At 41.1% G+C, this 23,061-nt stretch overlaps 1 protein-coding gene across 2 annotated transcripts in view; it reads right to left on the bottom strand.

Annotated features, from left to right (window-relative positions):
- Window positions 1-496: 496 nt before the first annotated feature.
- Window positions 497-23,061, bottom strand: part of slc35f3b (solute carrier family 35 member F3b) — a 69,568-nt gene continuing 47,003 nt past the window's right edge. For both annotated transcript variants that reach the window (XM_050072012.1, XM_050072013.1), the window contains 6 exons: window positions 22,478-22,820; window positions 15,713-15,932; window positions 8,542-8,667; window positions 7,859-8,051; window positions 7,623-7,712; window positions 497-2,858 (listed from right to left, as the gene is read on the bottom strand). In XM_050072012.1, the coding sequence (XP_049927969.1) occupies window positions 2,617-2,858; window positions 7,623-7,712; window positions 7,859-8,051; window positions 8,542-8,667; window positions 15,713-15,932; window positions 22,478-22,820 (1,214 nt within the window). In that variant the 3' untranslated portion in view covers window positions 497-2,616. The remainder of the gene's footprint in view (window positions 2,859-7,622; window positions 7,713-7,858; window positions 8,052-8,541; window positions 8,668-15,712; window positions 15,933-22,477; window positions 22,821-23,061) is intronic.

Genomic DNA, 23,061 nt, shown 5'->3' with positions numbered 1-23,061 from the left:
GTCGAACCCGGGCCGCTGCGGCAACAGCCTTGTACATGGGGCGCCTTGTACTTTTTGTGTCTCTTTCTGGTTAGTATGCGTTAATTTGAGCTACATTTATCCGGTAAAAGCTAGGGGGGCCCCCTGACACTTCTACGGTCCTGTGTCTGTGCCCAGTAGGCCTGTTCAGTAATCAATCTATGATCTGGTTGAGAACCACTGGATTAATCGACTAATCCTTTAAGTTCCATTTTATTTTTTATTTTTATTTAACCTTTATTTAACCAGGCAAGTCATTAAGAACAAATTCTTATTCCTTTATTTAACCAGGCAAGTCATTAAGAACAAATTCTTATTTACAATGGCAGCCTGGCAAAAGCTAGCTGATATCACTCCTTTTTTTTCAGCTTGTCTTGTTTCCTGTGGCCCTTTTTGGTGTTAAGTAATGGAGAAGCACAGTACTATAACACTGAAGAGAAAACAAGCCTGGACAAGGAAACTGAAAAGAAATCTTTTATATAGTACATGTGATTACACTTGAAGACACCCAACAGTAGATCTAATAAACCCTTCATTTATTCACACTCTAAATGTTTCTTCCTCAAATGTAATAATCATATGTTGCATCTCAGTGTAAAAATCATCATTCCTTACAAAGGTTTACATTAATGTCTAGCAATAATTCCAGAGGAATACAATATTATAATTTATTGTCATAGAGCATGACAATGGGAAACAGTGCTAATGTATTCTATTGCAAAACAAAGAAAAGGCAGTGAAGTGGACTTCAGCTGTATCTGCTCATACAGTATGTGCATGCTCGTCCTGCAGATGTCACTTACTATCCCCCTCAAGGTTAGTCCGGAACCAAATGCAAAAATATAAAAAGTCCTGTACTGTGCGTCAAGAGTTTGTCCAAAAAAAAAAAAAAAAAAAAACGTAGTCAGATGGGTAAAAGAAGGATAGTATTAAAGAGTCTCTCTGCAGCGGTCTGTGGTGGCACTGTAAAAAAAATGGATAGCGAGCATGTGTGGTCGAGTGATGCTCATACATTCACAACAAGGCAGAGTTTCCAGCAGTTGCTTTACAAGGCGTGCGCCTCAGTCACTCTCAGGTTCATCTCGGTTGTTAACTTGCCTCAGAAATGTGATCGATGGAAACAGATACAGTAAGACATTTTTTTTGGACAATAAGCAGAGGGGGACAAATGGGAGTCATTCTCATGTGTCAGCACACCTCTCCTCAAGCCACAGTTATTTTCTCCAGGAAAACAAAATCAGTGATAATTGCCGCAGATTAGTTTGTGTGCATATTAGTCTAGAAAGTTAAATGTGACAGGAATTCTAAGGGAGGCTCAGTGATAGCTATTAAAGTTATTAAAGGGGTAGTTCCAAGTTTTCATGAAGCCTGTCTGTCTTATTATAAGCTGTTAGTGCTTTAACTCCATCCACAGATTGGTATACCTGAAGCATTATTTGTGAAAATGGGCCAGTTAATAGCTTGAACAGCAAATGAACAGTTAAAAAAACACATTTTACATTATCTGAATGACAATACATGTAAATACATGTATTACCTGTATTGCTTGGTTAATAAACTGTTTGCCGCCAGTCTTCTTGGCAACAGGAAATGAGAGGCAAGTGCTTTCTGGATGAAATGAAAGCACTCACACCTTTTGACAAGCAAATCTGAACAGTCTCATGCATTGAAAACTTATGCAATAGAGATACTGGTTTTAGATATTGCGTGACTTAACTGTGGGCCTGAGCAATGGGTGTCAGCATTGACAGAGTGGGAGTTTAGCCCCAGAAAAGCACATAACCACAGGGGGGACCAATCAGTGTGGTCAAAAAGGACTTGACCTCCTCTCTCAGGATGAATAAAGAGAGAGAGGCTTTGTGAAAAGCTTCTTCATCTCAGATTGATCCTCAGGCATCCAGACAGGTCCCTTCACACCAGATGAGCCCATTGGGTCCACAGCTCCAGGACATCCACGGCGTGTGACACAGCTATATGTACAGTGAACAAAAGGCAGGTGTTTGTCATTAAGTTTACACCTGAGGGACGCCACAGTGGGCCTCCCTTTTGTCTTCAGGCATTCAGCATTTTAGGCATTCTTCTTTGGATCTCAAAGGTGTGTAAATGTGTACATGTTAAAGACAGCAAGTCCACACGGTGTTAGGCTTGCCTCAGAAAGTCTTTTTTTTCTCTCAGAACTGAAAAATATCAGGCAAGTTGGCAAGTCTTTCCAGGCGCAAAGGATGTAGTGAATCCATGGAATGATTAAGAGGTACAGCAAAATTAATAAATGACTCCATCAGTTTTACCTGATAATCTTTTGGGTAAGAGGGGTTACAATTGATGTTGTCCACGTCCATGCACCAACTCTGATAACTTCTGAGTGGAATGGACATCAAATAAATGATACACAATCTTGGCCTCCTGCACCTCCTCCCTTGACTGAAATGTTACAAATCAGAGGGCAGTCTGAAATACTTTTTCTACGCAGGGAGCTTCATGAAAGAAAGGGCAGGTCACCAGGCAGGTCAAATGTCCTGACATTGACATGGATAAGTGTTAATGTGTCTCCCTTCTCTTGTCTGTGTGAGTGTTTTTGCATGGTAATATTTCATGGAGTCAGTGTGCAAATGTGGACATGGAGGTCCTGGCTCTCCCTCTCCAGTTGAGCCCTGTGGTGGCGCCTGCTTCTCCACTGCCCTCTGCTGGTTCGTCTCGCTTGCGCAGTTTTGTGGCGAGCTGAATGATGCACTGGTCCCAGTCCTCGGGTAACAGCAGCATGAGGAAACCCAGGCAAATGATGAACACAGCAATGAGGCGCACTGTGTTGAAATGTATTTCACATGTGTAGAGGTCCACCACTGGAAAATTAGGAGGATGCATTAGTAATAGCATATGAATATGTTTGCAAATATTGTCATTAAGGCCTAGTCCACACCGACACGGGTATTTCTGTAAATGGGGTTTTCCTTCCTTCTTTCTCCAAAAATTCTGTCCACACACAGTTACAAAAAAATCTCTGTCCAAATGAAAACTTTACAACACAATTGAAACACTGACATGAGCATGCCAAACCAACAGACAGCAATATAATCATAACCCTAAGCCACGCTTAGAAGAATTAGAAGAAGATAATGACACTCCTCCCACTCCTTTTCAAATGGGGAAATCAAAGTATCTGTACACTAACAATTGCTTTTCATTATTTACAAATACTGCTCTCTCTCTCTGTCTGCTTGTTTGTATGTTCATGTCTTTTTTTAACGTTTGAAATAAATATCAATATCAATATTAAAGATGTTGGCCAATCAGCAGCCTGAATAAAAGCTACTACTGGAAGGCTCTCTGTTGCAGTGACCTCTGTAACAGATTCTATCACCTCTGTTCCTCAATGGAGTGGAAGAGTAACTACATTTATGTATAAACATGTAACATGTCATCTTAGTGAGGTAAGAACCAGCACTAGTTTTCACTATGTCCGCCATTGCATGAAATATCGCTTTATTTGTGACGTCTCACAAAGGAGATAGCAGTGCACATCTGACATTAAAAGCCAAAAACTAATCTTAAAGGTATGGTAGTGTCATTGGATGCAGAAAAAGCATTCGACCGTATAGAATGGGATTTCTTGTTTTTCACACTCAAGGAATTTGATTTAGGTAAAGAATTAATTGAATGGGTCAAGTTGCTTTATCATAATCCACTAGGGGCTGTTATCACGACTGGTAAATGCTCTCCCTACTTTGCTCTGGGGAGGGGCACGCGTCAAGGGTGCCCCTTATCACCTTTGTTATTTGCGATCGCAATCGAGCCACTGGCAGAAGCCATTAGAACCCACTCTACTATTCATGGTATATCGATTAATCACAGACAACATAAGATTTCCTTGTATGCTGATGATGTTTTATTGTTTATCACGCAACCAGAAATATCTATTATGTCAGTCCTTTCTGTTATTAATGAGTTTAGTACATTTTCGGGTTACAAAATAAATTTTAGTAAGTCAGAGGCCATGCCATTGGGTCAGGTGCACCACTCCCTTCCCCCCGACTTATCACCCTTCAGGTGGGCAACAGAAGGTTTTGTTTACCTAGGTACTTTTATAACTCCTCTGCTGCAAAGGATGTTTAAAGCAAATTTTCAGCCTCTGCTTAAATGCATCCACGATGACCTACAGAGGTGGTCTTCCTTACCACTCTCAATGCTGGGAAGAATCTCTTTGATTAAGATGAATATTTTACCTCGACTGCTCTACAAATTTCAAATGATCCCGGTCCTGCTAAACAATAATACTATCAAGACATTGAATGGTTGGTTTAGGTCATTTATATGGAACTGCAAAAGACCACGACTTAAATTAGCCAAATTGCAATTGCCATTGGGTCAGGGAGGATTGGCAATTCCCAACATTAGACTGTATCAAGTGGCTTCTCAATTTCGATATATAGTAGATTGGGTACGGAATGATCCAGACTCTGTTTGGCTTGATATTGAAGCATACAACTTAGGTAAACCGTTACAATTAGCTAGTCTCCCATTTATCCTGAATCGGAATAAACTAGAGATTGCAGATGGTAATTTCATTGTGAAATCCACACTAAAAGCTTGGGACATGATTAAGAAATGGGAAAAAAGAACTGATGTTTTATCTCCAATTACTCCAATACAAAGAAATACAGATTTTCTCCCAGGGATGACAGATAATGGGTTTGCTCTGTGGGAAAGTGCCGGTATCACAACTTTGAAAGACTTATTTGAAGGGGACAGAATGATGTCATTTGACCAATTAAGATTGAAATACAAACTATCACACACACATTTTTTTAGATTCCTTCAAGTCAGGAGCTTTATACAGAATCCAATTCGGCATAAATTTACTCTGGAAATGTCACCAACTGAACAACTACTGTACAAAATACATAGCAGTAAGGCTATAGTAAGACGATGCTATGAGGCCTTTTATAAGTCCAATAAGGCTAACATTACAATTATGCAAACATGGGCTCAGGACCTTGGGGTGATAATAGACGAAGCTATGGAGGCGGACATATGGGAGCATGCTAACAACATATCCATATGTAATAGAGCAAAGGAATCACAATTTAAATTACTGCATCCCCTTCAGATATCACCTGAACTCAGACATAAGATGGACCCAAAGAAATCAGCTCTGTGTATGAAGTGTAATAAGGAAGTTGGTAGCTTTATACATACTGTGTGGACCTGTGTGCATATCCAGGATTTCTGGGTAGAAGTGGCTTTGAAATTAGATTTGGTTTTTAATAAGGAGTTGGACCTGGACCCAGTATATTTGTTGTTGGGATTACCACACCCACGAATAAAAGGATCTCATTGTCAGAAACTGTGGAATGTTTTAACATATGCTGCACGTAAAACTATATTGCTGAAATGGATTTCAAATAAGCCACCTACAGTTTTAGATTGGCATAAGGTAATATTTGACCTTTTACCCATGGAATATCTGACATACTGGTCCAGAGGGAAAATTGGTTTATTTTACCATATATGGACCCCATTTCTCGATTATGTAGGACCTAGAATATCTAACATATTTTGGAAGGTGCTTCCCAGACCAGGGAATAACAGTTGAATGTTAAAGGAGAGGTGTTGCTGTCTGTTTTACTATTTTTATTTGTTAGTTTATTTTCTATATCATTTCTTAATTATTGTAATGTATACTTATTTCTCCATTTTATATTATTATTAATTCTTGTCGTTACTATTGCCATATGATATTCTACCATGCTTGTGACTGACTGACTGCTGTGCTGAATGTTCAACTTTGGAGGGGGGGGGGGGAGGGGGTTTTTCTCGAAGGGGGTATAAATGTAAAAAAAAAAAAAAAGTGTTTGTATATGTGAATGAGATGTGACACATAATTAATAATAAAGTAAATAATAATAATAAATATTCTTAAAAAAAAACAAAAAAACTTAATTTTCCCTTTTACACTGCAACTCTGAGAAAACTGAGCATAGCGTTTTTTCAGGCAGAACATGATGTCAAGCTCAGCTCACATCCCAGCTACATCAGCTGATCTCAAACAGCCAATCAACCGATGGAGCAGCTGATTGATGGAAGGGAGTCAGCTGATAGATCACATGATTCCTTTCTATGAAACCAATTGCCAAATCTCATTCAGGGCGCCCTATTTAAACTGCTCTGACCTGCCTACTGTGGGCGCCCTATTTAAACTGCTCTGACCTGCCTACTGTTACTGCTTCCTCTGCAAGCCACTTTACAACCCGCCTCCACCCCAGCTCCTCCTTTTCATGTTGTGTCTGACTTATCAATGTCATTTCTGTTTGTCATTGATGCTGGATCTGTTCTGTTCCTGGGGGGTCTTTGCTGCTGCTCTCCCTGCCTTAGAATTTCTATGGAGGTGCATGGAAGGACAGAGAGGTGTGCTCTCTATGCCTTAGGCTTTCCACGTAGGCGCGTGGAAGATGCTTTCTGTGTAGGCCCGAGGAAAGGCAGAGGAGCCCCAGAACAGAGCCATACAAATATAATACTGCAAAAAAAATTTGAAAGTTTTCTTTGACTAAAGTGTTCCTGTTTGAACAGAGTTTTTAGTGACCTAATGGCCCTGACACATCAAGCCTACTGTCTGCCATGAGAAAAGTAACAAACGGCCAAAAAACAAGAGGTCGTTAGAACAAAGCAAACATGTTATATTAAGTAATATTATTTTTTTGGCAATGAGCTCTTCAGCAGGAAACGGTTTGTGATTGTTTTATTATTCGCTAGCACACTGTAACTATCCTTTGTACTTTCAACATCGAGTCGTGTTATTGATGTGCTAACTGGCTAACTAGCATCATGACAGTCTCCTGGTTTCCCTTTTTAAATTATGAATACAGACTACCAACACCTGCTGGTATGAAGAATATATACAACACAGAACATACGTGCTGGTTGGCCATTGACTGTAGTCTTTGTGGTGTGTCCAACCGCAACTCTTTGGCCGAGATACAGGTAACATGAGGCAATGCCACAGTCTGCTTTCATCGCTGCTAGTTCTTTGATGTTGGTTTGGTGTGTCTGTGCCTTAAAATGCAGTTTGCATGTGGACAAAAGGCCAAAACACATAAAAAAAGCTCTGTTTACAAAAATACTTGTGTCTGTGTGGACAAGGCTTAACTCACAAGAATTTATAGGATTGATGTTAGCATAAATACACAAAGGGCTGGGGCGCTGGTGGCTTAGTGGTAGAGCAGGCACCCCATGTACAAGGCTGCTGCCGCAGCGGCCCGGGCTCAACTCCAGCCTGTGGCCCTTTGCTGCATGCCACTCCCTCTCTCTCTCCCCCCTTCACGCTTGTCTGTCCTATCCATTAAAGGCTAAAAAGCCCCAAAAAATATCTTTATAAATAAATAAATAAATAAATAAATAAATACACAAAGGGCGGTGTTAATCACCATGAATAATAAGTTTATCAAATAAAATGATTAATTATACAATGAGAGGGAAAACAAATTTGAAATTAAAATTCTATTCTTCATGAAATATAGATGATAACTTTTGGGGGAATTTTAATGCCATCAAATATTTAATGGCGACCAGATTGAAAAAGTTAGGTCTGGGAGAAAAGCCAAGAGACTTACTGGCATTTACAGGAACACTTAGGACAATGCCCAGGGAGATTAATGTTGGGTATGTTATCGCAATGCCAAAGTTCACCAAGACGTTGAAAGCTGTGGGGAGAAGAAAAGTCAGAGCAGCAGCAGACAGAACAATGAGAACAAGAAACCACGAAACTTGTAAAATGAAATTCATTGGTTGCATAATTATCACATTATCGGGTATACACAATATTACATCATATATTATGTTTCCATACCAAACAGCAGGCCTGCAACCCCACAGAGGTAAGCCCAGGGGATGTCTCCAGGTGAGCCAATGTACTCCACATGTGTAAAATAAAGGATGACCGGCACAAAGCTGATGAAAACAAAGTTGGCGCTCCCAACAATGCTCAGAAAGAGTGCAGCCTCTCCAAATTTGGCACTGCCCAGGACCATCTTGAAGAGCACCTGAGGACAAATAAGGAGGAGAGTGATTAATGCACAAAATCTGCCCCCTCAAGGAGCAGAGGAATATTGCAGAGGGGCACACCTGCCAAGTACCTGCCATGTTTCTAGCACAGGGCCGCTGCTGTCTGTTTATCACATTAGGCAGCGCAGACAGCAGGGCAGAGGAGACCAGAGCCCTGTCAAAATATAGCTATCTGCCCCGTAACCTTGATTGGGACATCGCAGCCCGAGGCCAGCAACCAAACGCTCACATATCACACGCTTCTGTCAGCTGCTTCTTACATTTCATAATCTCCTCCTGTCTTCTGCCACCTGGTTACATAAGTAGGAGGGAGCTAATCCAGGATTTCTTAAATAAGACAAGCATATTCATATATGTGTTTAGCTATTTTTAAATTTTCTGTTCTACTGCAAATGAAGGTGTCACTACGAGGGAGGTTTATGGAAGGACAGCTTAGTGTTTTCCACAACTGATCAAATGCAAACAAACCTTGTAGAGGGCTGACATCGAAGCAGAGGCCACGACCAAAGTAATGCCGATGACTGAGTGGCTGTGGAATCCATCAGCATAGGTCATCATTACAATGCCTGCTATGGCCAAGATAGCAGCTACTATCTGTGGAGAGAGAAGGGGGAACATCAGCGAATGAGGGACAGACAACACGCTGCTAGCAGCATGGTGATAAAGACAACCGAGCCTTTACTGCTGTGCAGGGACACAGCAGGCACACATGGCACATTGTTTTTCACTGCAGAAGCATCACAGGACAAGGCTTGTTGGCATAATTAATATGTGGGTTTTATTTTTATAGCCAGCAGACTGCATTTGGCATTTTTATTTTCCTGAATGCAGGTAAACACAAGCACTAAACACACTCAGAGGTGGAGTGTAACTAAGTACATTTCCTCAAGCACTAATTGAGCAATTTGTACTTTACTTGAATATTTCCATTTTAAGCTACTTTATACTTCTACTGCACTACATTTATAATATTGTACTTTTTACTCTAGGCTACTATTACTACGCTCTATTTTTTATTTAGTTTCTTTACAGATTAAGATTTTACATGAAAAAACACTTCTTCCCTCTCCCATCAAATCCTCTGATGATATATAAAGGCGTTTCTACAAAACAAGTGCTTTTACTTAGCCTGGTTCCAGACCATAGACCCCGCCCACTCAACTGAGTAGGCTTGCATTACTGGTCTGGCATACTTCAGTGAATTTGCGATTTATCTCGTCCAAACGATGGACGGACCAATGAACGCCGGGGGTCTAGCGATTAGCCAATCAGCGCCATGCTGATGTCAAGCTGTACGCCGGTGGGTAACTGGTGAGGATAGCAACAATGGCGACCGCTACAGATCCTACAGACCACATTAACGACGCTATCGAGGTATTTCGCCACTACTCGCGTTAATGGAGGACCAAATTAAGGAAGCTGCTAAACTGGATTTAACGGCGATGCAGCTGGGCGTGCACGACGACGGAGACATTTTAAACGGGCAATGCTCGCTTGTTTTCTGCACCCCCGAGGCATGGATACTAATGACGTCACATTCTGGGTGAGTCGTTGATCTCTACTGATTGGTTAGGGAAAAATCAAATTCCCTCCCCCTTGTAAATCGCCTTCAATGGAAGCCATGTCAGACTGAAGGTTCTGAGAGCTTCAGTCTGACACTCAGGCTAGCTTTTACTTTCAAAACTTACAATGCATTTGGTTTATGATACTTCTGTACTTTCACTTTTAACAGTATTTATTTATTTATTTTACTTTATTTCTTATTGAAATAATTTCTTTTTGATGAGAACAGAACAAACAAATTAAGGGACAACAAAACGGGTCATTGTACGTTGGGTGAAATGCTGGACATTGTGAAAGACAGGAAATTTAAGAAAGCAGGGTTATACTGCAGTATCAAGGACTGTGGGTCGTTAATGTCCATGATTGACCTTTAAGATCATAGAGGTCCTTATGATTCATGCAAAGCCAGGGTATTTTTAAGGAGGGAGAGGTCTAAAACTCATTCATAAGCTAAAGTCCAATCTGTTGGTCATAGTACAGAGGGAATTAAAAAACAAAGCTCTCCAGAACAAATGTATATAATAAAACCATCACTATAAATTCAAATAGGATTTTCATTTTTTCCAATATTTTTCACATTTTTAGTGGCATGTCTCAGAGGAAAAGTCAGCTGGACACTCTTTACTCAGCCATCTTTTTTAACTTTTGTTTTTAAAAGTGGGAGTTGTACTTGTATAGGAGTATTTTTTTATTATGTACTGGTACTTTATTTAAGTAAAGGATCTGAGTACATCTTTCACCCACTGTACACACTCTGTTCTCAGATTCACGGCGCAAGTGCTTCAAACACAGGACAGGAAGCTTTTGCAGTGTTGGTCCGATTGTCTGACACTGATTTTCGTTACACTGCCATCATGTTTACAAACCAAATACTCCCCTCGATCCTCCACCCCTCACGACCGCTCCCACTCCCTGCCTCTGCGATTATCACAGCTTCAAAAATCCACCAAACCATCTGTTTCCTGCTGCTCTCAATCAGCCCTGAAGAACCAAAACCTAAAGTTTTGATCTAAGTTTAATTACATCAACAGCATTTGTTCCTGCTATATGTTTGGGTGCATGTATGAGCGAGTGTGTGTGGCTGAGAAATGGCGATAAGGACAGGGAACAGTCCAGCTGAGTGGATTTCCTCTACATTAAAGAGGTGTCAGGAAGATAAATGAGCCGTGGGTTTTTGCCCGGACAAAGCCCTTGGGCACCTTTGGCAAAATGGTTCTTTCTGCACTGCAGGCTGGCTGTCAGTCACAGCTACACCTTTCGTGATGGACTGTTTGCTTACAGGATCAGCGACCCTGCATGTGTTAGTGTTTTAGTTACTTGAGATGTTTCAGCACAATGTAAGGGTCAGGGGAGGAAAAGCATTGCGACACCTGCACATTGAGTTGCTTATGTTATTATGGTGTCATCACTGCAGTACGGATTAAGCTGTGTCTAACTTCCCATACAACTGATAAATCAAAATGCAAGTCACACATCAACCCGAAGGATGTTCAGTTTATTTCATGACCTTTTAACCTGTGTGGCTGTGACTCTGCCACCAACCTGAGCCATCTTTTTATGTACAATATATCCCTAAAACAACCTGCATCCCTGGTTAACAAGGATGATTGAGCATCCCCCATCTTTCTCTCTCCCCTGCTTTACTTTCATGACAAACTCGTCCAAGATCCCCTGCATTGCTGCAGACATCCAAACACTGCAATCCCCACTACCAAGCAAGAGGGAGGAAGAGAGAGAGGGAGAGAGGCTGGTGGTGTGAAAGAGAGAGAAGGAGGATTATTACAGTATTTGTCTTGTACTGAAGCCTTTCATCGCAGATAATGGGGGTGGGGAGCTGGGGCATGCACAAGGGAGAGATGGGGTGGTTGTGAAGTGTGAGAAGGAGGGGAAAAAAGGGGGGAAAGCCATTCTGCAGAGCGCAGGACGGCTGCAGATACGAAAGCATCTGAGGAGTGCAGTGGGAGGAGAGCGGGGAGATACCTCAATTCACAAAGCTAAACCCTCACTCCTCTGTTTCTCTCTCTTCATCCGGACCAAATCAGTGACAAACAACACAGAGACACGCACCAGGAGGCACGTTTGAATGACACAGCGTTTACTGGTGGGAAATCACGCTGTCACACAGGTAACATGCTGTCTACTCGACCATGCTTGTGTGTACAACTTGCACATTCAGCTGCATTTCAGTTGGAGCAACACAACACATTATTTACCTTCCTTGGGAGTTATGTACACAGAATGTTTTTTGTCATTATGAGTGAACTCTGGTGGACAATAGAGGTGATACATACACACCAGGGGCCTCATTAAAGAAAAATATCCTAACTGCTTGTCTTATCTAGGTTTCAAAGATAGGAAAAATCCTCCTATTACAGAAGCCATTCCTAAACCCATGGCTTTGTCCTGTCCTATCTCAAATGACCTCCTCTTGCCTTTAGGAAGCCTATCTTAACTTAAGAAATCCTAACTAGAACTGTAAATTTGATTCTTCAATCATTCATTCATGATTCATTCCCCCCAGCCTATCCCAGCTGACATTGGGTGAAAGACGGGGTACACCTTGAACAGGTCGCCAGACTATCACAGGGCTGACACATAGAGACAGACAACTATTAACACTCACATTCACACCTACGGCCAATTTAGGGCCACCAATTAACCTGCATGTCTTTGGATTGTGGGAGGAAGCTGGAGTACCTGGAGAAAACCCATGGTGACATGGGGAGAACATGCAAACTCCATAGAGGAGGGCTCCCCCACCCTGGGTTCGAACCCCCCACCTTCAGTTCAAACCAGGAGCCCTCTTACTGTGAGGCAACAGTGCCAACCAGTGCACCACCGTGCACTTGTCTTATTATGCCTATATGTTTGATTACAATGTACTTGCAGACTACTCAACACGGACAAGCCATAAAAGCAGCTGTTCTCTCTTGTCATTGGCTAGATAGCCTGCTATCATGGACGAAGAGAGGGGCATTCAATTTCAGGTACAATGAGTCGGAGGCATCATGGTTGGTGAAGGATGTCAATCAAATTAACATTCAGTGATCAATAATTTTAATATCAAATTATTTTGGATTAATTATTAATGAATTATCTTGGCAGTCAAGAAATGTAATGCATCATCATACAATATGAGTGGCCTTTCAATCATCATAGTTTGGTCTCCATGTTGTTCCCCATCTTCATCGTCATATCCATACGGACCTAACAGCAGTGCTGCTGCAATTTTTGGCAGTTATTTTGAATGCTGGACACAGTCTGTGCCGTTTTAGGATTCCTAACTTGGAAAATCCCAAAGTTGGGTTGGTTTTGTAATAGCTAAATTCCTATCCCAAGATACGATAGAATAGATAGACAGATTTTTTTCTACTGTAAATGCAGTGGGGAAATATGTTTCTGTAATCCCCAAAATCCTAAATGTCATCCTAAACTGAGATCAGACAGGATTTCAGACCTAGGAAGTTTCTGTAATGAGGCCCCAAGACACAATTTACATCCACACTTGATCATAAGCTCTCAGAGGAAAGAGTGGCCTTCTTTCTCTCCACCAAAGCAAAGAGAGACACCTAAAGGCAAGAGAAGGTCATCTTTTCATCCCATGTTATCCAACATACACCAGGACTTCTTCTGACATTTTGTTAAGTTATCTTGGACAGCACTGGCCTATCACAGTTATAATGCAAATAGAATCAGAAGCACATAACAAAGACAAAAACTGAGCACAGCGTTAGTTCAGGCAGGACACAATGTCAAGCTCAGCTCATATCCCAGCTACATCAGCTGATCTCAAGCTGATGGAACGGGAGATTGATGGAAGGGAGTCAGCTGATAGATCACATGATTCCTTTCTATGAAACCAATTGCCGAATCTCATTCAGGGCGCCCTGTTTAAACTGCTCTGACCTGCCTACTGTTGCTGCTTCCTCTGCAAGCTGCTTTGCAACCCGCCTCCTTTTCACGCTGTGTCTGACTTATCAATGTCACTTCTGTTTGTCATTGATGCTGCTCTGTTCTGTTCCTGGGGGGTCTTTGCTACTGCTCTCCCTGTCTTAGGCTTTCCATGTAGGCGCATGGAAGGGCAGAGAGGTGTGCCTTCTTTGCCTCAGGCTTTCCTCATTTGAATGTGGAAGGGCAAAGACGTGTGCTCTCTCTGCCTTATGGCTTTTCATGTAAGAGCTTGGAAGGGTGGAGAGGTGTGCTCTCTCTGCCTTGGGCTTCCCACGTAGGCACGCAGAAGGGTGGAGAGGTGTGCTCTCTCCGCCTTAGGCTTTCCACATAGGTGCTTGTAGAGGCTTTCTTCATAGGCCTAAGGAAAGGCAGAGAGGCCCCAGAACAGAGCCATACCGCCAAATATAATACTACAAATGGAAATAAAGTTTTCTTTGACTAAAGTGTTCCTGACTGAAATAGCATTTTTGTCTTTGTCTATGTTAATGNGAAACACCTAAAGGCAAGAGAAGGTCATCTTTTCATCCCATGTTATCCAACATACACCAGGACTTCTTCTGACATTTTGTTAAGTTATCTTGGACAGCACTGGCCTATCACAGTTATAATGCAAATAGAATCAGAAGCACATAACAAAGACAAAAACTGAGCACAGCGTTAGTTCAGGCAGGACACAATGTCAAGCTCAGCTCATATCCCAGCTACATCAGCTGATCTCAAGCTGATGGAACGGGAGATTGATGGAAGGGAGTCAGCTGATAGATCACATGATTCCTTTCTATGAAACCAATTGCCGAATCTCATTCAGGGCGCCCTGTTTAAACTGCTCTGACCTGCCTACTGTTGCTGCTTCCTCTGCAAGCTGCTTTGCAACCCGCCTCCTTTTCACGCTGTGTCTGACTTATCAATGTCACTTGTTTGTCATTGATGCTGCTCTGTTCTGTTCCTGGGGGGTCTTTGCTGCTGCTCTCCCTGTCTTAGGCTTTCCATGTAGGCGCATGGAAGGGCAGAGAGGTTTGCCTTCTTTGCCTCAGGCTTTCCTCATTTGAATGTGGAAAGGCAAAGACTTGTGCTCTCTCTGCCTTATGGCTTTTCATGTAAGCACTTGGAAGGGTGGAGAGGTGTGCTCTCTCTGCCTTGGGCTTCCCACGTAGGCACGCAGAAGGGTGGAGAGGTGTGCTCTCTCCGCCTTAGGCTTTCCACATAGGTGCTTGTAGAGGCTTTCTTCATAGGCCTAAGGAAAGGCAGAGAAGCCCCAGAACAGAGCCATACTGCCAAATATAATACTACAAATGGAAATAAAGTTTTCTTTGACTAAAGTGTTCCTGACTGAAATAGCATTTTTGTCTTTGTCTATGTTAATGTTTGGCGGTTGTGACAGAATAAACCTGGGGGGTGGCGAGGCGATTTACAGGATGGAAAGATGAAAGAACATATAACTGCTACACAAAACTAAATATTTTCTTCTTTTCTCTAATCTTGGCTTTATTCTTGTAAAAAAAAAAAAAAAAAAAAAAAAGTGTATTTTTGTCTCTTTAGGGCTCTAAACATGATCAAACTGAGTCAATATAGGAAGGAAAATCCACTATTTAGTGAAACTACTCAATTAAATTACTTTAAATATAGATATTGGAATCAGCCTCAAGAGTGCAGTACCGGTCAACTCTAATCTGCTGAATTTCAGTTTGAGACGTGTGGTATTCAAGGTAAAATAAGCACATCCAATTAAAAGATAATATCACTCCATATTGTAGTTTTCAAGAACCAAAAGCAACATTGATAATATGTAACCTTATACAGGCAGACATAAAAGCACATGGACACAAGCCCTGCAAAATGTCATTGCAGTACTGTATATCATTATTTATCTGAAATTGTAGCAATTACATTATGCGAATGACTTTCCTTTAAAGGTTGCTTGTTATTCTGTTGTTTTTTACAGGTGAAAGTTGTCACTGGTGTGTAGCCTCGAGGGTAAATCATTGTTTTACTATTAACCTTGCTTTTTGTGAGCTGTTCTTTACTTAGACTTGTTTAAAGATGCTGCAAGGAACATTTACTCTAAGGATGTGAAAAACTGTAGACAACAAAGCTCACACACACATAGGCAGGCGGATGTACTCACCCTGACCCCCATGAAGCGGTCTCTAAGTACAATCCAAGACAGCAGGAAGACAAAGGCCTTGTTACAACAGAAGAGCGCTGACACGTCTGTTGTGTTGATCTTCCTGAGGGCCTGCAGGTACAGGTAGTTGGTGAGGATCCACAGCAGGCCAAAAGGAGCCACCTTAGTGAAAAACACCTTTGGTGTCAGCCCGTCATCCCCGAAAAACCTACAGCACTCCCTGTGAAGATGCATGATGCGGAGAGCACAGTGTCAGCAAAATAAAAAATGTGGTATAACTAATTTAAGAGTTGATAAATGTTATTATGGTCTGGGACTTTCAATCAATATTTATGAACACAAACAGCTCTGTCGGAGCAAATGATACCACAGAGACCAGGGACTCTAATCAGTGATGAGTGTGTGAAGTAATTCCCATTTTAACAGTTACATCTAATGAACATTGCATTGCAGTGCATGTGGGACCAAGAGAAATAAGTAAATATTTACAAATACAATCAGATCTGCCACAAGGCAGTAATGTTAAATATTTCTGAGCTGTCTCTATTAATGAAACTCAAGTAGTTTATTTCCTCCTCAGGTGTTTTATGTAATTTGTTTTTGCCTGTTTCTGCTCTAGAGTGTACAAATGAGGGCAATATCTACACAGATACAATGTAGAAGAAAGTAGACTGGAATAGTACATTAAACAATGGATTATTAAAACAGACCTTACAGTCTGTGTGCACTTATTCAGACTTTAGGCATGTGTGCTGTTTATATACATGTGTTGAATATCAGTGTCAAATCATAGTCATACTTTCAAAGCAAAACTGAAACTGGTGGTCAATGATGAACATACAGTCTGGTGACATTTTGTTATCTCGAAAAAGTGATTCAACGTCAAGGGCTGTATGAAGCTTAACAGTATTGTGTGGATGTTTTTAGTGGATACTGTCACTAAATTCCAGCTTTAGTCTGAATCCAGTGCCAACCTTCAAGGCTGAAAAATGTAGCTAACGTGGAGGTGCCAAAAACTGCAGTTCCTTGAATGGCCACTTGAGGCTGGCTACAAAAGCGAGTCAATCCTCAAAAAGCCCCATGTTAAAATGATCAACCTTTCAGCAGAAATAAACATGTTTACAGCCTTGTACAAAAACTGGTTTTGGTCTCTATGACTGAGTTCCCTGTTCAGGACACTATATGAGGGTGGATTTTTTATATAAGTCTCTGGTATAAGTTTTATTAAAGGAATACTTCACCCACACAATAACCATTTGTAAATTAATAAGTCATGCTGTGTTACCTTAAACTCGCAAAGACAAAGTTTTATTTTCTTGCATGCTTCACAGAAAACTGCAAACATATTGATTTATTGATAGATTGGGGACCACATTTAACAACAGCATAATATATCAAAACATTTGTACACAAACTCTCACATGACTCGTGCTGTATAATCCAGTGCTCAAACACAAACACATTAATATGCATTTTCACTAAAACAAAACTAAGTATTGGAGTCTGGCTCTGAAGAGAGCATAGATAAGCTATACTTTCAGTTCAGTTTTAAATAGCCAAAGGTTTTAGTGAAAATGCATGTGTTTGGGAAGTACTAAGCTTACGACTGGGTAAGTGAGACTTGGACTATACCGTACAAGTCTGTAACCAAATGTTTTGATATAGTTTTGTTGTTGTTAAATGTGGTCCCCAATCAATCAATAAATAAATATGTTCAGTTTTCCCTGGACGCATGAAAGAAAAGGTTTTCTTTACGAACTCAAGGTAACACAGCATGACTAATTATTTACAAATGGTCAATTTGTGAGTGAAATATTCCTGTAAGACTCCACAGCTCCACCCTCTCACCCAAATATGGTAACTTCTGGCTCCAAAAAGATGACAATGGCCAAAATGCTGGACCTGTCCACAAACCAATGGATGACGTCACGGTGGCTACGTCCAGTATTTTTATACAGTCTATGGATCGATCCTTGTCTAGAAGCATGTTTACCTACATACAAGAAGTTGTAGGTTTTCAAATGTGCAAAATGGATAAAAATGCCCTTAAAATAAATGCAGACAGTGTTAAGCTATTACCCTGACAGTTAATGTGTCACACTCTATGTAATGTGAGAGAGGAACCACAGCGTGCTAATACTTAATAATGATTCTCTCTGTTATTATGTTGTGAAATGTTCTCCTCAATAAGAGGTTACGTTGCATCACTCTGCTGTGATGCCAAGAAAAACTACACCACTCCCCCCTTACCTCCTCCCTCCCACTGTGTCAAAATATAACATTAATGCATTTTCGAGATGCTGGCGTTTTGACTGTGCTCTTGAGTTACACCGTTTACTCTGAAAGCTGCTGGTCCAGTGAAAGTGATGAAGCAGCAATAGCTGAGGAGTGGCAGGTAGCACATTTGTCAGAGCGTCCTGAGGAACAGCATTGTTGTGAATCGCCTGCAGAGAGCTGAGTCAGCACTAATCTCACACCCCCTTTGTAAACAAAATGATTCAGTGACAATCACATTAAAGTTTATCATCGTTCCATTACACTGGACACACTACCTTCGAATCCCATCCATCCAGTTTGTGGTTTGTTTTTGCAGTTCTGTTGCACTCGTGAGACCCGTAACCTGCATCGATTTTAGAAAGACTGCCAGCTTTACAACTGTGCCGAGGAAGGTATGGTGGAAACAGATTTTAAACCATCTAGCAGCTCACAAAGCGACTGTTTCACTTTAAAGAGGACCTATTATGCTCATTTTCAGATTCATGGTTGTATGTTTGGTTTCTTCAAGAATATGTATACATGCTTTGATGTAAAAAACAACAACACTGTTTTCCTCATACTGTCTGTGCTGGAACACCTGTTTTCATCAGCTGTCTAAAATGCTCTGTTTAGCACCTGTCTCTTTAAGCCCCCCTCCCAAAAAAGTCCAGTCTGCTCTGATTAGTCAGCTGCTGCAGCTCTGCGCTCTCGGCCACTCTTTATGTCTCTGAACCGTCGTTGCAGCCCCGGGAATAAATGTAACGGAGTATGGTGGCACTTACCACGAAAAACTACCAATGGTGTGCGTAATGTAAACACTTGCAGTAGTGTACCTGGAGCAGATGACCATAATAAGAAATCTGTGACAAGCTGACATCAGATTGTCTCGAAAGTAGAAAAAATATTGGAAACAAGAGTATTCAGAACAGTTGGAAGCCTGAGATTTTTGCTTACTTTTGCATAGGTTTACCTCAGTATTTAAAAGCTTGGACATGTTTAATATAAACATCTGATAATGTAACATCATATTTATGACAGAAAATATACAAAAGCATAAAGGGCTCCCTTTGAAGGCACTGCATTTCAAATCAAGATATTTTAGATAAGCAAGTTGTCTGGTATTGACCGCATCAAAATCAACAAGTGATGGCACGGGATTTATTTACAAGAAGGATCAGAGAATAAGGTCATTGTATGTGTATATTGTTGATTAAAAAAATCCTTACTTTTCTTTCTGACCTTTTAACACCATCTTGTGGTGTTGCTCTGCAGATGGAGTTTGCTCAGTGAAGAAGCTCAACTGAGCTAAGGAAAAGCTCAGGAAAAAAAACTTAGTATGTAGTATAGTGCAAAGTTAAAAATGAAAATCAAATGCTCAACTAATGACTGTATTTTCCCAAACTAAAAGCTTCTTGTTTAAGGCTTTAATCATTTTAAAAATACTTTTTTAGACAATGCTTTTGTCATTTCAGTATTGTTGGTGTCCGACAAAAAACTCACACAAACGTGCAAACCTTCCAGGAACTGAGAAAACTTGCTTTTACCCAGGTAACTTCTGAATTAATTCAAGGGACTTTTAGAAGGGTTTCATAATAACTACAAACCATCAAACTCTCTTAAACTAAGGAGAAGCAAGGACTCTTCATATTAAAGTCAAACCATGAACATGCAGAATGTTTAGATGTGATTTATGAGGTGATTTATTTTATGTCTCTTGCAGCTACAGTATGTAAGTCAGATCTCTAGAGGGGATGCACAGATAAAGTGCAATAAAGAACATCTGCCTCTTACAGTGTAATAGTCACATCTATGATGAGGGATGCCAGCTATTAACAATGTCAGGTCTTTGCCTCTACTTTAGTCTCCGTCTGATATAAAGAGACAGGACAGCTATTACAAAAGTCAGCTCTTGGTCTCTATTCCTCCGCATTGTCTGAGATTCACCAGCAGGTGCAATTTGAATAAACACAAAAGAAACAGAGTGTTTGATATTCGGAGCACATCATCTTCGGACAAGGAGTGGGAGCCCCAGATCCTTGTGTAAGCCCTCAATAAGGAAGAGTTACATCACAGAGGTGCATCAGAAATACATAGCCGATCCCCCCCAACTCATCCACCCACCCACCACTTCTTCCACATACTTCCCCCTTCTTTGTCTCTTTGTGCTAAAGTTGCACAGCAGGTAGCAGAGATAAGACTTTTGTGTAAAGACTGTGCTGAATGGACTGTTTCCACTGTGAAAGCACCGCTAACACACTTAGGATTACACTGTTTGCTGCAGCAGCAACTAACGATGGCATGAGAGCCTGATACTCCAAATGAAGTACATTTTTTGGGCTATTTTGGAACTCAAACACGAACAGGGGGTGACTGTGCATAACTAACCAGCAAACATGGAAGGTAAACAACTCTATTCATTCAGTGAGATTAGTAACAGGCTAAATTATGAGAATGCCGCTAATCAAATTGTGAGCAGCTGGCACGTCTTATGACCCTTTATGGGGATCTTAACCCCAGGTTTGGAAGCACTGCATTTATATATTTTCCACAAGGCTTTTCAGCAGTCTCTACAGAGTGTGCCTGAGAACTTTCCACTGTAGGTTTTTGTCTGTATAAATAAGAGTGAGACTATCTGTTATTAACTTTCCACAAAATGATTTTTAATGACTGCACTGCATTCTGGTCCACTGGGGCTGCTGATGGGAATTGCTTTCTTTTCTATCATGTGATAGTTGAAGTCTGTGCATCATCGGAAAACAATTTTCTTTGACTGTAGCTGACTTCACATACACAGTTGATATTTTTCTCTTAGTCATTTCTGTTTTAGCTGCAGAAGAATTTCATTTAATGGTATGTGTACTTGGCTTGTTAGCTATGACATTAAGAAGAAAAAAAAATGATAAAAACAATTTTTTAGCAATGAAATAAACCAAAGAATTCAAGCAACATCACTGATAGCTTCTTTTTTTATCATGTTTAAGTGTTTTAGGGTGGATAGAGTCATTTAAAGGTAAAGTTCCACTGATTGTCACACACCTGAGTGTGTGAAATTTGTTCTCCGCATTTGACCCATCCCCTGAGGGAGCGGTGAGCAGCAGCGGTGCCGCACTCGGGAATCATGTGGTGATCTAACCCATCAATTCCAACCCCTGATGCTGAGTGCCAAGCAGGGAGGCAATGGGTCCCATTTTTATAGTCTATGGATCGAACCCACGACCTCCCAGTCTCAGGGCGGACACTCTACCACTCTAGGCCACTGAGATGGTCATTTGATGTTTCTCTCCCATCCCTTACTTTGGAAAAAGTCCATGCGTTTATTACATCATGCCTTGACTAATGTAACACCTTGTTCACGTTGTTCATCTTGACTCCATCTGGTTCAGAATTCTGCAGCGAAGACTTCTAACAAAAGCTAAATGTGTATTGCACATTAGCCCAGTTTTTGAAACCCACATTTAGCCATAAAATAAACCAAAGACTTAAAGTGACATCACTGATAGATTCTTTTTAATCATGTTTAACATATCACGTTACTTTCCCCGCTTTACATTTGAAAAAGTCTATACTTTTATTAGGTCACTCATCGACTGCTGTAACACCTTCTTCGCCCTGTTCACCTTGACTCCAACTCGTCCAGAACTCTGCACCAAAGGTTTTTTTTTAAAACAAAAACTATATGCCTATTGCAGCCAGTTTTTGCAGCCCAATTGCCAGAATAAATATTGGCATTGTACAATTCTGCAAACACATTTAACATTTGTACTTTATTATGTATAATTATGATATGTTGAAACCTACATTTTGCTGTGGTTAACGTGTAGCTATGTTTAGGCACAAAAGAAACACTTTGTTTTGGTTAGGAAAAGATCGTGTTTTGGCTTAAAACTTGCTTTTACTGGCACAATCACTGCTGTAAATGCATCCAATGTCATGCTAAAAAACAACTTGTTTTGTTGTTGGTTGGTCTCGAACAGTGGTCTGCAGCTTTGCAGATGTGTTACCCAGGTGTCACGCCAGCCACCATCACCTCCTACTCCTCCAAATGACAAAGTTTGCTCATATACATGAAATCAGAGCTACATCAGTATAGAATCATCGATATGACAAGTATGAAATCTACAAATGTAACGTATCCACAGTTTGCAGACACAAATAATGCCAACATTTTCTTCTGGCAACTGAGTTGGTTTTAGCTTCTCCCCATTGCCCCCCCCGTGGTCAGTCACCTTTGTATTTAAAGGAGTTGTTGTGACTTCTGACCACTGGCAGGAGCCTCTGTTCTTCAGAGTGGGGACTTCTTGTTGTTCCGAGGTCAAGAAAGTTTGAAGTTTGTACTTTTGTGGTTGATGCTTCTCAGCTCTGGAACAGTTTCGTCCAACATCTTAGAGAAGCTAAATCAAAACCCATTTGTTTCCTTTATCTTCTTCGGCTTATGTTGTAGGTCAGACACTTTTTTCTCCTACCTCCTTTCAACGTCATCATGTTAACTTGCTTTCTAAGTCTCCTCACCTGAATCTCTGTCTGGGCGTCTGCCTCTCTGGACTCTTGCACAGGTGGCCGATGTAATAGAGGGGGAAGAAGAGGCAGTTCCAGGAGGTTGCGAACCAGGTGAGGGTGAAGGGGGCATCAAACTGCTTAAAGGTCAGCTTGGCCAACTGGGTGGACCCCGCCCAGGACGAGCACACACACATAACCATCGCGACTCCCCACAGGGCCTTCCGCACCTGTACTGTTGTTACTCTGATACAGCAGTGGAGCTTCCGTCTGCTGGAGCTGGACTCCCCTCCTGCCGCACCACCAGCTGACTGTGCGTCTGTGGTGCCCACCACATTCTCTCTGGTGCGGTCTTCTCCTGTAGATAAACACAAGCATGTTAAACTGACAGCTTAACACAATGATACTGTGTATTTATTCTATGATCAGGAAAATGTATCTTTTGCAGTTGCAACTTAAATGAGTTATCACATTAAACCATTCTGATTGTAAGGAAAATAAAGATCAGCATTATACATGTACATTTATTACTTATTTAATTATCTTGTGCAGTAAGTCTGACTTAAGAGCTCTTTTCTCTGTGTGAATCAATTCAGGTC

Source organism: Epinephelus moara, chromosome 19 (genome assembly GCF_006386435.1).
Source record: "Epinephelus moara isolate mb chromosome 19, YSFRI_EMoa_1.0, whole genome shotgun sequence".
Taxonomy (NCBI): domain Eukaryota; kingdom Metazoa; phylum Chordata; class Actinopteri; order Perciformes; family Serranidae; genus Epinephelus; species Epinephelus moara.
The sequence above is the reverse complement of the archived record's forward strand: the minus strand, read 5'-3'. Positions and strand labels throughout refer to the sequence as shown.